The 17,330-nt window shown below is 34.1% G+C and overlaps 1 protein-coding gene across 2 annotated transcripts in view; it reads left to right on the forward strand.

The window, feature by feature from the left end:
- LOC101899996 (muscle calcium channel subunit alpha-1) overlaps positions 1–17,330 on the forward strand; it is a 1,479,766-nt gene that overhangs the window by 709,150 nt on the left and 753,286 nt on the right. For both annotated transcript variants that reach the window (XM_059124867.1, XM_059124866.1), the window contains exon 14: positions 1,009–1,175. In XM_059124867.1, the coding sequence (XP_058980850.1) occupies positions 1,009–1,175 (167 nt within the window). The remainder of the gene's footprint in view (positions 1–1,008; positions 1,176–17,330) is intronic.

Genomic DNA, 17,330 nt, shown 5'->3' on the forward strand with positions numbered 1-17,330 from the left:
CACAATGTTTATCTAACTATAAAGACCTATTATTAGACGAATTTAAAACCAATAAATGAAAAACTCTTTTTATTTTGTAGAATTATGTGAGTCCCAACAATTGCAGTAGTTCTTATTTTCTTTATAATTTAGTGTATAGTTTTCTAAAATTTGTTTTCCTGCAAGAGTTTTACCTCAATCATAAAAATTAAATAGAACAAACAAAATTGTTTGTCATAGGCTGTAGGACGGATTGCGAACTTCAAATACGAAATTTGAAACAATTCCATTTTAAATAGTTCCTGTGAATAATATCGTTACATAACGAATAAAGGGAGGTACAGATATGTGTGGGCTATAAGACGTGGACCTATATAGACAACTTTATGTTATAGTTTGTGGCACCAATTCCGAATTTCTAATACGAAATTTGAAACAATTCCGATGAACAATATTCCTAAAATCTTCAAAATAAGTTATATGGGGCTATCCTTATATTGGGGCTGTACGAAGAACGTGGACCTGCACCTGATTTGTTGCCATAGGTTTTAGTACCCATTACTAAATTTGAAACAATTTTGGTGAGTAATGTCCCTAAAATCATTAATAATATGGGGGGTATACGAAAACGTGGACCAATACGACCCATTTACGAACTTAACCAGCTTACTGGCAAAATACTGTGTGCAAAATGTTTGCTTTCTATCTCAAGTCGTTCCGAAGGTAGGATGATTAAACACACAGACAGACGTAACCTACTTTGAATTTGTGTTTGTTTGTATGTTTCTCACAATTTCAATTTTTCGAGATTTGAATATTAAGGGTTAAAGTGAACTCATAATTTGCTCTCAAACCGTAAAAATCGTAAGGGCAATATCTTCTGGTACGATTTATTATTTTTTCTTTTCTCCAAAAAAAAAAAAAAAAAAAAAAAAAAAAAATATAATAATAAATCGAGGAAACCGTAATCTATAGTTAAATTACTTTGTCACCATTATGAAACTTTTTCAAACTAACTTTGTATTTCAGGTGCTGAACAAATTTGATTACTTCTTTACGGCTGTCTTCACAATAGAACTGGTGTTAAAATTGATTTCATATGGATTTGTTCTCCACGACGGAGCCTTTTGTAGATCTGCTTTTAATTTACTGGACCTACTGGTCGTTTGCGTTTCACTGATATCAATTTTCTTCAAGTAAGTATAATTCCAATAAAAAAATTAAGTAGACCAGCACGATGTATTTTATTAACAAATTTTATATAGCACTTATAATTTTCCTCCACAATAAACATGTGTGCAGAAAATTTTAAGGATTCCGTTCGTCCAACCATGCTTATGACAAACGCGAGAGATCTTGCACACCGTCTGCCAGTGTCATTGAGCCTATTTTCGGTCTTTGCGAAATAAATGAAAAGTGTACTGTCCTTAACTAAAGGTGTTCTTAGCAGGAATATATTTGGGTGTATAAATACTGGGATGCTCCTTTCACCATTTATGCCGAAGAGTTACAAGAAGGTGTGGTACATCCAGACCTTCTGTCGATAAAATTATAAAAAAAGTAAAAAGTGGAAGACACTTGTATCGGAGTCTTGAAAGTTTACATTGCAATGTAATCAACCACATTTCTTAAAACTGCAACAATTGGGCACCTTTGACACGAATTATGGTCTTGAAACGACCATGAAACCGTTTCAATCTGGCCGAATGTTGCACTGCGATATTTTGACCCATTCGCGGCGAAGCGCTTGCTTAAGGTGATTTTTTAGTGCCAACCTTGCTTTCCAAAATACTCTAGATACAATAGTCCAACGGATTGGTATCTGGAGATTTTGGTGGCCATTGTGCGCTGAAATTGAAGCGAGGAACCTCATTTAAAAGCCATTCTGGGGTGGCGCGTGCTGAGTGCGATGGAGCTGGGTTCTGTTTGAACGGCTCTACCTACAGTGGACATTGTCTACATAGTTTTTTTTATAGCTCCCAAATAACTGTACCACCCATGACGTTTTTCAGGGGAATCGTTTAAAATTCGGTATGTACATTTTGTAAAGAGATCTGTATTTTGTGAGGGGAATCGTTTAAAATTCGGTATTCACATTTGTAACGGGATCGGTATTTTCTGATAGAAAACTGCTGGAATAGACTCATTAATCTCTTAAACTCTTCGACGACTATATTTCTGAATATTTTTATTTAGTGCTAACTCGTCCGATCTCGAATTATGCACTTTTGGTATCAACTTCTCTAAAGTCAACTTTATCTTCGATGGATCATCACTGCATTTTACTATAACGCTATCATCTGATATTTCTATGTGAATTTCTTCAGTATTCTTCTTTAATATAAATTTCAGTTTTTTTTTTCATGCACTTTATATCACTAATAGAAGTGCAATCCCAAATAAGGATATTATTGATCTTTGTTCAGATCATGTTTTTGTAGCGTTGTTGTAGCGTATGTTATAGGCAAATCGGAACCAATATTTCCTTGTGAGAGGACAGCACCAAGGGCATAATTTGAGGCATCTGTTGTTAATATAAATGGCCTCTTAAAGTCCGGATATTGTAAGATTGGTGGTCCCAATAGTTTTTCTTTTAGTGTTTCAAAAGCTTTTTGAAATTCTTCGTTCCATACGAAGGTTTTAGGTAGAGCATTAAGACAGTTTGCAATGTCCTCGAATCTCGGTATGAAACGGGTTTCATCACCATTTTTCGGGATAAGATATTTTCTGATTACATCGTCCTTCTGTGGATCAGTTTTTATGCCTTTGTCTGTGATTAATTGACCAAGATAAATCATTTCTGGTCTGAAGAAGCTGCATTTAATTTTAAATTGTATCGCTTTAAGCGATTAAATACCTTATCAAGTTGTCGTTGTGGTGTTTCAGGGTACATCCGAATACTATTATATCGTCAACATATAGGAAGGCAGCATCCAAACCGCTTAACGCTATTGTTAACATGCGTTGGAAACAGTTTGATGGAATTTTTAGGCCAAACGGTAGTCTCTTAAACTGATAGCGACCATTTCGTGTGGAAAACGCTATAAGTGAGATTCATTGTCAAGATCTATTTGATGAAACGAGCTTGTCATATCTAGCGTGGAGAAATATTTCGCTCTGCCCAGTCTGTCTAGAACGTCTTCTAGTCTGGTTAGTGGGAATTTGTCGTTTATTATCCTACTGTTTAATTTTCGAAAGTCTACTACAAACACTACAGGGACGAAATTCTCAATTATGTCATCTTTATACAACTCTATCACTTCATTCATTTGTGCTTCCGGTAATCTATAGTTTTTAATGCATACTGGTGTATTATCAGTAACTATTATATGCTGTGAGTAAAAGTTGTTGACCGTTAGTTTATCTTCCGGTAAGTGAAATATATCGTGGAAGTCTTCTATAATAGATGTAGTGGAATCTTTTGCTTCTGGATCAAGTGTACCAATGCCCAAGTTTGTTAGCAGCGTTGAAACTCGATTGTATACTTGTGAATAATTGTTAGCAACTTTATAGTGATAATAATGTGATAATTATTTAGGTTATGTAGCTCAAAATCAAATTCTTTCAGTACTACCGAGTTGTTTCTTGTATTTAATAATTTAATATGTTTTATACCGTTTCCTGGTATCATGCAAATTCCTATGAACACACTATTTGAGACCTATTTGTTCAGTATTATGCTGTCTTCATCGATGTTTAGGTGAACCGGATTTATTAGTTCTGTACATGTCAGTATCTTAATCTCCTCCCAACGTTTATCGTTTGTATGTAAGGGAAACGTAATTTGGCTGCTGCTTAGTAAGAAGTTGATAGTGTACGTTTCAGAGTCAACTTTACATTAAAATTTTGTTAATATATCACGTGCTATTGTGCCGTGAATTGGAAATTTTTTCTACGATATGGAACTTGTGTGAACATGAACACACTACTTGAGACCTATTTGTTCAATATTATGCTGTCTTCATCGATGCTTAGGTGAACCGGATATATTAGTTCTGTACATGTCGGTATCTTAATCTCCTCCGAACGTTTATCGTTTGTATGTAATGGAAACGTAATTTGGCTGCTGCTTAGTAAGAAGTTGATAGTGTACGTTTCAGAGTCAATTTTACATTAAAATTTTGTTAATATATCACGTGCTATTGTGCCATCAGTTTGAATTGGGAATTTTTTTCTACGATATGGAACTTGTGTGATATGTCTTGAATTTCAACACATAAACCTAGACGTGAAGTTCCCAAACAATGAACTGAATCGTCTGTTATTCCACTCAATTTTGCAATTTCATTAGTATTTATGTAATTTAGACTTATGTCTTTGCATATTGATACGTCTGCACTTGTATCTATTAAGAATGACATGTTTATTAACTGTTTTGCACTTCAATATAATAAATGCACCAGAATTAATAGTTATACTAAATATCATTACATTTGACCTTTACATTTGGCCGTGGTAGTTTCCCTGCTCCTCATAAACAAATGTTTGAAAATGTTGTTATTATTGTTTCTGTAATTCCTATTATTATAATAGTTATTGACTAATTGTTGTAATTATTATAGTTTTTACGTTCATCGTTGTATCTGTTATCAGTATCTTCACTGCTTCTGTATCTATCATTGTAATTTCTCTTCTTTATAGTATATACGTTTTTGTTATCGTTTCCAAAACTCTTTTCTGCACTCAGGCATCTTATAACTGCCTCGTTTATATTGGTTGGTGGATTGGATAGCAGTGTAGTTTGATACTCTGGATTCACTCCATTTACGAATACATTTACCACCATATTGTCGCTAATCGTATAAATAGCATCTTTCGTTTCTTGTGACGACCTTGTTAAGCTATTTATTTTAAAAGCGCTTAATTGTTCTGCAAGCTCTGATATTTGTTCTCTTAATTCACTTATTGTCGCATTCCCTTGATTTGTCGTTCCTAATTCTGTTAAGATTTGCTGTAAAGTTCTAGGGTATGGATATGATTCAATTAGAATTTTCTTTAGTTCTACATATGTCGTTGGTTTATTTGACCTACCTAATGTGTTTCTTACTTGGCTCGTAAGTTTACAATTTTAAACATATTTAATGAATAGGTCTCTTCCTTCTTCTATCACTAAGTCGTATAAATATTTGTATGTACCCTTAAATACCTGTAGGTTTTTGCCTACAACTGAAATATCAAACTGTGCTATATTTAGTAAACTTTCTTTAGTATCTACATTTTTAGTTTTCAATGTTTTTAAAATTGGTTCAACTTCTTTACAAAGTAGTGCAATTCGTTGTTTTGATTGTATTAATTCTTCAGTATCATTGATTTCATTTATTATATTTCTAATAAATTCTATTCTATCTAATTTCTCGTTGATATATTTTCGCGAGAAGATTTTATTAATACTTAGAAGAAAAATAATAAAACCTGTAAAATTTGATAAATATGTTTATAAACTAGATTTTGGTAGTATTCTTATTTGTAACCACCAAATGTTTGGTATTAAACAATTTTGTTCTAGTTTCAATAACTTAAATATCTGAAGCATTAATGACATAGTGAATATTACGAACTCATACTGTATTCCACAACTAATAGCAAGAAAGCCATCATCATGCACGGTAACCAATAATGACAATATACCTACTCTGGAAATTTAGGCTGGAGAAATTAAGGCTGATGACTCCCCTATTACTCTAAACGGTACTTTCATTATTCAACAAACAAATCTCAAAATGAATGCTGTTAATTCCATTTATATTGATAAAAGCCTGTAAAACTAAACCTGTAGAACGTAATACAAAAACCAAATGAGTATGAATTGATGGACCTGTTGAAGAAACCCCGGCACCTTCAATTAGCATTAAAAAGGTAAAGTCTGAACAACATTCCGTTTTTTTCAAGAAATAATAGTTCTTGTATTCGCAGATTAAAGTTCATCCGAGGAGGAGTTAATACAAAATATATTTAAAGAATTAGGAGACGACGTCACCATGAGAAACATTAAAAACAGCTACTCTCTGAACAACATTGGCCAGACAATGTATCGAATAGCAACATGAGAATAAGTAAATGCTGAACTGAGCGGCTCCTGGCAATGCAATACAGTTTGAATAGGTTTCGTAAGAACTAAATTGTTAAATATTGTGTCATAATTTGTCGCTAATAAAGATGAGACGTGGGGACGCACGCCAAGCTGTTTAAAAAACAAAAACTAATTTAATTAATTTTATCTTACTTATTGGTCAACGTTTTCGTATAGCCCCCATATGACGGTGCCTGCCGACATTCGGTATTTTAGTGGTTTTAGCCACATTTTCCACATTTTTTCACGGATTTGTCTGAAGGATTTTTGGGTCAAATTGGGTCCTAATTCGTGTGGCGAAACATTTTTTGTATAGGTCCACGCTTTGGTATAGCCTCCATATAACGCTACCTCCCGAAATCCGGTATTTTGATGTTTTTCCCCACATTTTTTCATAGATTTGTCTAAAAATTTGTATTTGTGGGTCATTATGGGTCCTAGTTCGTGTTGCGAAACATTATATGTACAGGTCCAGGCTTTGGTATAGCCCCCTATAATAGTACCTCCCGATATTCCGTATTTGGTTGATTTTTATTTATTGGTATTTGTTGGTCATAATGGGTTCTAGCTTCGGCGGTGAAACATTGCATGTACAGGGTTGCCCATATTCGACGGACCCATCTGGCCACGCCATAACTTTTGACACAGATGTCACATCGCTTAATGACATACCGCGTTTGAAGCGTCAGTGCAAGTAGATTATTACCATGAACCAATACACGCGACGCGAGCGCTCTGAAATAGTTGAAATTTACAAGAAGTCAGTTGTGAAAATTCAACGTGCTTTTAAAACATTAAAAAATGTGAGAGGTGCGCCTTCTAAGAACACCATTAAGCGTTTATACGAAAAATTTTCGACTGGTAAAGCTCTTTCTAATCCGAAGAGGCCATATAAAAGTCGACCAAGGCGATTGGCCGAGAATATCGCTGCCGTACGAGCCAGTGTTGAGAGGTCCCCAAGAACATCCCAAAAACGCGGTTCTCAACAGTTGGGCATGGCTCGGTCCACTTTACAACGAATTATTCGCATTGATTTGCATTTGTTTCCGTACAAAATTCAATTGACGCAAAGAATGTTGCCTGCGGACAAGCCTCGTCGATTGGAATGGGCCCTAAAGGGCCCAAAGTTCCGTCGAATATGGGCAACCCTGTTTAGTTCCATGATTGTTTCCTCCCGAAATTTGGTATATTAATGTTCATAATGAGATAATATAACTTTGATGGAGGCATTTGTCATGGAACCGATACTCAAAAAAAAAAAAAAAAAATAAATAAATAAATAAATCCGTCTTATTTCAGCTGATATAATAGTTTTTAGGCATAATAAACATAAAATCGAATAAAAATACGTATAGGATCTGCATACAATAAATGAACCAATTTCTATAAAATTGTGCAGAGATATTTCTATGCTATATCTTATATCTGGCAGCAAATGTCGTTGTTGTGGAGAGCATTTTACGGGTGTGAGCCATTTAAATAAAACATAGGAAGACAAATATATGAGACTTATAGCTATATCTTAAATCTTGAAATAGAGTGAAGATTTATATATAAGCTATATCCAAATCTGAACCGATCTTGATAGAATTTAGAAAAGTCATAAGCTGTAATTAAAATATTTCCAAGAATATTGTTGTTACGAAGTGCATACGGGAATGGAGGACAAAAATAACAAGTGGGATGAACAATATATATAGTCGCTAAAGCTAAAAATTATAAATAAATTTTTGACCGATTATCTCCAATTTCTATAGAGTTCGTCCTTGGGCCAAACAAAGGATTTATGGAAAAGAGTATTTCAATCAGACAGTAAATTCGACATGTACTTTGTTTACAATAATCCATGGACGGACGAACGGACATGCATAAATCGACTCAAAATGCAGACCATCAAAAGGATCTGTGGGGCTATCTTACTACCTTCTCTATGTTACAAGCAAATTCACAAAGACATAATATCCTACCATAGTGTGGTCCTTGCAAGCAAAAAATATCCCAGAAATCATTTAGAAGAAATACCTAAGCGATATAAATTTTCGCGGTTGATATTGCTTTTCCACCGCGGAAGTTGCATCCTTCCGTGAAGAAAAGAACCACGCCCGCAATAGTTTTAAGTGTGACTAAATAATGTATAATGTTACTTCTAATAATCGTGAAAGTCCTCCTCGAAAGTTATTGGAAGTAAAAAAATATGTTATTTATTATGGAAACGAAGGAATATTAACTTTGTTATTTCGTTTGTAATATCACTAAATATTCTTCGTAGACCCCATTAAGTATATATACAGGGAGAAATGAAAAAACTGTAACCAGCTTCAGACTGCTGTCATTTCCAAGCCACTCGTCCGACAGCTTTTAAAATTATTCCAGTGACCACTCATTTTATTGTTTACAAGAGTACAAAAGCATTTTGGTGAGTTTTTACCAAAAGAAATAAAATAAAAAAAAATATTTGTAATGGAATTCATGCGTGATAGTGTGATTTCTTTATATTTGTCTGGAAAACCACAAGTGGCCATAGTTAGAGCACTCCAGCATTTAAATGTAAATAAATTAATTTTTTGTGTCTCCTACCATCGCTCGTTACCGTGATATTTGTAGAGCAGCCCGTCGTCAAGGTAGAGGACCGAAGAAAACAGCAACATAAGCAGAAATGGTTCGAAAATTAAATAAGCGACTTGATCGAAACCCGCGTCGAAGTGACCGAAAAATATCTCGTGAGCTGAATATATCGCAATATTACATTCGGCAAATATTGAAAAATGAGTCATTGACAATTCTAAAAGTGCAAAAACTTACACCGCAACAGAAGGAAAGCAGACTCAAAAGAGCTAAAGGATTGCCTCGCTTGGTCGAAAGTCGTGAACTGCCGAATTTGGTTTTCACCGATTAGAAAACATTCGTTGTGTAGCAAAATAATCGTGTTTTCCTGCCAAAGAGGTCAGCTGGATATGTGCACCGTATTAATAGACCGTGGCATCAGAATAAATGCCGAATATTATAGCGAAAATATTCTGGAGGGTGTACTAAAGCCTTGGGCACGCAAACATATTGGTCGCAGACCTCAGGCATTCAAACAGGACTCAGCACCATCGCACTCAGCAAGCGCCACCCAAGAATGGTTACACAATGAGGTTCCTCGCTTCATTTTCATCGCACAATAGCCACCAAAATCTCCGGATACCAATCCTTTGGACTATTGTTTCTGGCGTATTTTGGAAAGCAAGGCACTAAAATATACCAGTGTCGATCACTTCAAGCAAGGCGCTAAAAAATACCAGTGTCGATCACTTCAAGCAAGCGCTTCGCCGGGAATTGGCCAAAATACCCCAGAGCAACATTCGGTCAGCATTTGACGGTTTCATTGGACGTTTAAAGGCCATAATTCGTGCCAAAGGTGACAAATTTGCACAAATTTAAAGTTATTCTAAAAATTGATGCTATTTGCGACATTTTTGCTTTCATTCACTAAAATTAAAAAAAATGTAAAAACTATGGCTTTTGACTTTGTTGCAGTTTTATTATCTAATAATCAGCATAAAATTCTAAGCAGATTTAACTTTTCCATCTGTCTGTCTATTGAATCGCGATAAAGCCCACATTATTTGACGTAGAGCTGCAAAATTAAGCAGAACAATTTGTATTGTGTCTAGGATGGTTGGTTTCGAAAACGAAGTTTTGGTATAGTCTCCATATAACGGTACCTCTCGATATGCGGTATTTTGGTGATTTTTGCCACATTTTTTCGCGGATTTGTCTAAAAACTAGTATTTGTAAGTCATAATGGGTTTTAGCTCATGTGGGGGAACATTGTATGTATAGGTTCACATATTTGTATAGCCCCATACATCGGTACCTCCCGATATTCGGTGTTTTGATGATTTTTGCCACATATTTTAATGGATTTTTCTAAAACTTGTGTAGTTCATAATGGGTTCTACTCCGTAGCAGAACATTGAATATTTAGTTCCACGTTTTCCTATATCGCACATATAATCATACCCACCGGTAATCAGTATTTTGATAATCCTAGTCACATTGACCCACATAATTGTTTCAAATTTGATATTTTAAAAGAAATGATAGATGACAATGCTAGAAGTAAAAAATTGTCTATAGAGGTTCCCGTTTTGGTATGGCACCATATAACGGCCTGACTCACTTAATGGTTTTCTGATGAGTTTAGCTGCATTATCCAAACGGTCTTACTGGTATATGAAGTTTAAAGTGAAACACGCTTAAATGCAGTTACTTTTATATGAAAACGTTTCCTTAGAGTAAGGTGGAATGTATTAAAAGTTCGGACAAGCCGATGTTCATTTACTTGTATTTTTACTCTAGTCATAAGGATTTTTTATTGTTATTATTATTGTCTTGGAACTTATACTAATTAGGTTAAGTATTCATCTTCATCTTTTGTTTCGATTTTAAAATGTTAGGTCTGGCTTAGGAATCGAATCCAGGTGTTCAGAGAGCAAAGCTGGTGTGCTTACTACTGCGCCTTAGTGTCTTTTATTCCTCAAATTGAAAAAAATCTTATTTTTGTTAAATTCGATAGTAATTGTAAACTATATATGTTTTATTCGACGAGCGTCACGAAATACAACCCAGTATGAACTACAAATACCGAACTTGAAACATGTCCGATAGAACGTGTGGCTTAAATAGAGAAAATACCAAATATAGAAATATACCGTTATAAACATCACTAGACAATGCATTAGTACAGCGGCAAACTTCAAAGCCGCGAACGTTTTTTTAAAGGCGGTCTTTCAATTTCTCATTCGAACAGTAAGGAAAGAACTTACCGCATTAGTACAGCGGTACATTTCAAAGACGCAAATGTTTTCTTAAAGGCTCTATTTTCATTTCGCATTCGAACAGCAAGGAAAGAACTTAACATTGAAATTCTATGTCGATTTAGCGATGTCCGGCTTTCGAAATGAAGTAGGCTAACTCAGATGTGTGTTAGGTCTGCAGGACTTTTGATATTGGGCTATATAGGTCCACGTTTTGGTATAGCTTCCATATAATTTTAAAAACAAATTTAAGATTTGTTGGTATTTTAGTCACAATTTAAATTTGCTGTAAATTGGCAGCATGTTTTCCATTATATAAGGAACATCCTTGCATAGAACTGTTAATATAGTTCTAGGTTTTGGTATGGACTATACCAAAAAACAAACCTCCAGATATTCGGTATTTCGACAAAATGAGTCACACTAGTGAAAAATGTATCAAATTTGGAATTTGAAGTTGATAATTGCTACTACATCTTATGGCAGAAAATTTATTAAACAGGTCAACGTCTTCGTATACAAAATTGCTTATGCAGATCGCCGTCTTCGTATATCACCCATATAACTCAGTATTTTGATGCTTTTAGCGAGATCATTTACAGACAGTTTTCCAAATTTCGTATTTGAAGTTCTTAAGGTTACTACAGTCTATGGCAGAAAATTGCATATGCAAGTTTTTGTAAAGCCCCATATACGTCCCTACTAATGGAACCGGAATTATTTCAAGAGCTGCAAATGCGACATGTTTCTCTATCTATGACATTGAAATAAATCGCGTGACATCCAACCAAATGTGCAATGTCTTGTCATGTCAGTCAGATTCGAAGCCATCGTCATAAAAACCTGTTTATTACGATAAGCAACGAGTCCTTATTAAAAATAATAATAATAATAATAATAATAATAATAATAATAATAATAATAATAATAATAATAATAATAATAATAATAATAATAATAATAATAATAATAATTACTAAGACATAATAATGACACATTTTTTATTTTAAAAACTCGTTTTTTTAGCGTCAGAAGTAATGAAAATTAGTACTACTTTAATTTATATAAAAAATAAATTATATAAAATATTAATGAAAAATAAAAATGTTTTTTCAAAGTACTTAAATGTTATATTTCCGTTTCATACTTTCAGTTTTAAATGTCTACTATTTTTAGATTAGAATTTATAAAGATGCCAAAAAGCTCTACTATATCGTTGTTGTAACACACACTCTCAATTTCAGCACATGTACACACTGCCATCGTCGACAAACTGTTTTTTTTTCTTTTTGGATAACACATACAGAAGTTTAAGTCGGGCCCACAGTCGAACCTAAACAATGGCGCACATAAATAAAAAAAGGGCGATGTTATGTGTCGATTTCGATCAAATACTGAGTCAGTGTGTTCCACTCTTTTTGGTACCTAAACACAAAAGGTCAAAAATTTCATGGAAAATAATTTACCTAATAGAACAAAAATCGTCATTAACTCCTCAAGTACTTCCCCACAAACAATCAAAAAGTTGAGTAATTATAATTCTTATAATATCTAAAATATGTGTCTGATTCTCTTTCGTTTCGCTCATCTCAATGTGTTTTTCTTAAAAAAGGCTTGGTGTGAAGATGGGATGTATCGGTCCTCTCCTTTTGGTAACTCTCTCAAAACGGGTCAATATATTAAAAAGTTATATCCCTCATAAAATGCGAAATAAGCATCGCATTCATTTTATACTTCGCACATTACAATATTTCTACCAACAAAAGATCTGTTATGAAGATGGTAGATATCGACCCAATCCTTCTAATACCTCTCCTCCCCAAGGGGTCAAAATTTTAAATATTTATATCTCCCATAACTTGCGAAACAAATCAGAGATGCTTTTCAAACTTGATCTTTCTTAATATCTCATTTAACCAGAGATGTAATTCAATATGGATTCTATTGGCCAAATCCTTGTGGAGCCTTCCCCACAGAAGTTCAACATTTTGATTACCATTCATTCGCACAAAATTGATAATAAATGCTCGATTCTCCATCTGCACTTGAATTTCCTGACATCGGGTGATATCCTACAAGAGCCAAACTCCGGGGTTAGGACATTGTGTACGTGGTAGAGCGAACCATTCAATAGCCTACACTACAAAACTGTTCTATCTACATAATGGATCTAGTGTTATTCCCGCTTCGCAGAATACTATATTAGGTAAGATCAATAGTTTGCTATAACTATGAAACTACTCAATAAAGCATTTCAATCCTTCACATTCAATTTATAGTAATAAGGGCCTAAATTGGTTTCAGTTTCTTTTCTTTTTTGCGTTAAGTGCTAAGAATATTTAATATGGACATATTTGACACGAAATCGAAAAAGACCTATTTGCCATTACAACAAGTAAAAAACATTAAGTTCGGCCGGGCCAAACTTCTAATACCCTCCACCTTAGGGTAAAGGAAACATTAGTGCCTATATACCAATTTTTCGACATATTCATGGGAAAATGTGCTAAAAATCATCAAAATACCGAATATCGGGAAATACGGCTATATGGGACTATTCAGAAACGTGGACCTATACAAACAATATTTCGCCAAAAGAGCTAGAACCCATTAAGACCAACAAATACCAATTTCTAGACAAAATCCGCAAAAAAATGTGGCAAAAACCATTAAAATACCGAATATCGGGAGGTATCGTTATATGGGGGCTATACCAAATCGTGGACCTATAAATGCAATGTTTCGCCAAAGGACCTGGAACCTATTATGACCTATAAATACCAATTTTCAGAAAATCCGTAAAAAATGTGACCAAAATCATGAAAATGCCTAATATCGGGAGGTACCGTTATATGGGGTCTACACCAAAACGTGGCCCTATAATTACAATGATTCGCCACACGAACTGGGACTCATTATGACCTAAAAATACCAATTTTTCGAGAAATCCGTGAAAAAATGTGTTAAAATCATCAAATTACGAATATCGGGAGGTACCGTTATATGGGGACTATACCAAAACGTGGCCCTTTAATTACAATGATTCGCCACACGAACTGGGACTCATTATGACCTAAAAATACCAATTTTTCGAGAAATCAGTATATATGTAATGTCTCGCCACACGAACTAGGACCCGTTATGACCTACAAATACCAATTTTCAGACAAATCCGTGAAAAAATGTGGCATAAATCATCAAAATACCGAATATCGGGAGGTACTGTTATATGGGGACTATACCAGAACGTGGACCGATATATCTCATTTTCAATACCAACCATCCTAGACACAATACAAATTGCCCTGCTAAATTTTGGCGCTCTACGTCAAATAATGTGGGCTGTATCGTGTTTTCAACGGACAGACGAACGGACATCGTTAAATCGACTTAGAATTTTATGCTGATTATGAATATATACATTATGGGGTCTACGACGAATAATTAGAAATGTTACAAACGGAATGACAAAGTTAATATACCCGCCTTTCCTAGGTGGAGGGTATAATAATTGAAAAATTAAGAAATAATATAAGTAAATATAGATGTTAGTAATCAATAAACAATCCTCTCTAACTATATAAGCAAAAATTATTTGATTTAATTTCAAATGTTCTTTTATGTTCCTTTCTATAGATCTAAGGTTTTATTTGATTTGAAATGGTTTCATTTCAATTTGAAAAGGTTTCATTTCTGCCGTAAAAGGTTTTATTTCCACTGCAAAATATTTCATTTCCGTTGTGAAAGTTTTTACATCAATTGCAAAAGGTTTCATTTAATTTGAAAATGCTATGTATCGTTTTTTAATCAGCTTATTTTCGTGGCACCTTAGAAAAATGTACACATAGTCTATATCTGACCACTTCATCTGATACTGTGCCTACCGAAGTAAAATCTTAAGTAGCCGATTTAAAAGATCTTAAAATTTTAACGTAATTCGGTGAATGACGTGACTTTTCTCCTAATAAAACAATTGTGGCTATCAAAATATTAAATACTATAGCTAGCAGCTCGTTTTGGCCTGATGATGCACCAGTGAAGGGATTTGTTTTTAGATAACGTACTAAAACTCCTCGACCTGTAAATATAATAACAGTTCCCAAAAATTAAATTAAATTAAAATCTTATTGAAATTGTGTACGTGGTAGAGCGAACCGTTCAATAGCCTACACAACAAAACTGCTCTATCTATATAATGGATCTAGTGTTAAACAAGTTAAAAAGCAGTAAGTTCGGCCGGGCCGAACTTTGAATACCCTCCACCATTTGGAACGAATTTGGAAAGAAAATCCTTAAAAAATTCTGTTAAATTTTCAAAAAATACCTAAAATGGTCGTTATATTGGTGTCTATACTAGTGATTATCCTTTTAAGTAAATTTAGTGAAGATTGTTGTGATTTACACATTTCTTCCAAGAAGATTTTGTTGATTTATATTTGAATTTGTGGTTTGCTTAAATTAAATAAATGGCAACATCTAAAGTTTTTCTTAAATTTAAAGAACTTGCCACCTTGGTACTATATTTTGAGGCTGATTGTGATGCCATGAACTAGGACTCGGTAACTATGTTCGCGGTTGAGTCAAATCTAAAGGACAGATATGAGAATAAGATCATATTAGGGAACAGTCAATTGAAGGTTTTTTTAATCTGGTTTCAGTCAAGAGTGAGTCAGCAGGAGGAATTAAACGCCTCCAAAGGGACGTTAACAATTGTATTACGGCCCTAAAGTAACACGAAATCAACATTGATTGTTGGAATCCAATTTTTCTTTTTCTATGCTCCACTATTGCCCACAAATACATAATCGCTTTGGGAGCAGATAGTTAATGAAAAGACAGAAGTTTCTAAGTGGTCGATCTCGATGATTTTTTGACAGCCAGATTTCAGTTGTAGCTACTCGAAAACAGGTTCTACTGGGAACAGCGATTGTTCAATTTGACGTGAATGGTGTCATTTTTTCTGCTAGGGAAGGTAAAACCCATTACAAACCCTATGTATCGAATTTTGGACGAGGCACAGATATATGGGACTATAAGTAAACGTGGACCTATATAGTCATTGTTCTGCCACAGGAAGTAAAACCCGTAAAAATTGTAGGTAGCGGATTTTAAACATTTCTGTCAGAAAATGTGATCTAAATTGTCAAAATATCGAATATCGGGAGGTAATGTTATATAGGAGCTATACGAAATCGTAGATCCATGTAGAAAAAATTCTGTCTTAGGAGCTAAACCCCGTTACAACCTCTAAGTACCGGATTTTAACCAATTCTTCCAAAATATTAGATCTAATTTTTGAAATATCGAATATCGGTAAATACTGTTGTATGTTGCTCATTCGAAAACATGGACCCAAATGGTCCATTTGCGAACTTAACCTGCGCTCTGAAAAAATACAATAAAAGTTAAGAAAATATTCAAAAATTTACCCAAGTTTGTGATCGAAAAGGTGTTGACTGGTAACGCCGTCAAAGATGATCGCCAGAGAACACTAAGAACTAATAGTGGATTACCCGTTGGTCTTCTTCTGGTTGGTTAACTTTTTTTATTTTATTTGGTTTGCAAATAAGTTTTATTGATTAAAATATAATTTAAAACTAAAAATATTCAAAAAATGTTAATTCTAATATATAATTTTAAAAATATAACAAATGAAAATGATTTGGAGTCAGTTGTCGCGAGTGCTGTTATTAATTTATGATAGAATAAACGGAATCGAAATAGACGGACGGAATGAAATCTGTGATTAATAATTCTGTCTGATTTTGCCACTAATTTAAGAAGAAACAATTTTTTTTTTGGGTTTTTACTTTTTTTTTGCTCCAGTAAAATATTAAATTTGTGTAAATAAAGCTTGTATGGGTTGTCTGTTGATGCCCATTGCTTTTGCTAGTGACATATACACTTAAAGTTGGAAGGAGACTTATAAAAACATTAATATATTTTTGTCTAGTGAATAACTGCATTTTTGTTATTATTACTAGTGATTATACTTTTAAGTAAATTTAGTGAAGATTGTTGTGATTTACACATTTCTTCCAAGAAAATTTTGTTGATTTATATTTGAATTTGTGGTTTGCTTAAATTAAATAAATGGCAACATCGAAAGTTTTTCTTAAATTTAAAAAGCTTGTCACCTCGGTACTATAGTTTGAGGCTGATTGTGATGCCATGAACTAGGACTCGGACACTATGTTCCGGGTTGAGCCTCGTATGGTTGAATTGAAAAGATTATGCGCCAGAATAAAATAATCTTTATAGGCAGTGTATGGAAGCATATATGTGTCCCTAAGCGCAAATTGATGAATTGTTCCAGACTTTTGGGGATAACTCTACACTATCGTCAACAATGGCCAGTCGTAGTCAGCAATCAAGACATTCCGAAAATTATGTTTTTGATGATCGCTTGCGCTTGCCTCCTTGTACGACGGATTTTTTTCATTGTAATTATTTGTCGTGGCCGTCTTTTAGAGACATGT

The sequence above is a fragment of the Musca domestica genome, unplaced genomic scaffold (assembly GCF_030504385.1).
Source record: "Musca domestica strain aabys unplaced genomic scaffold, Musca_domestica.polishedcontigs.V.1.1 30, whole genome shotgun sequence".
Classification (NCBI taxonomy): domain Eukaryota; kingdom Metazoa; phylum Arthropoda; class Insecta; order Diptera; family Muscidae; genus Musca; species Musca domestica.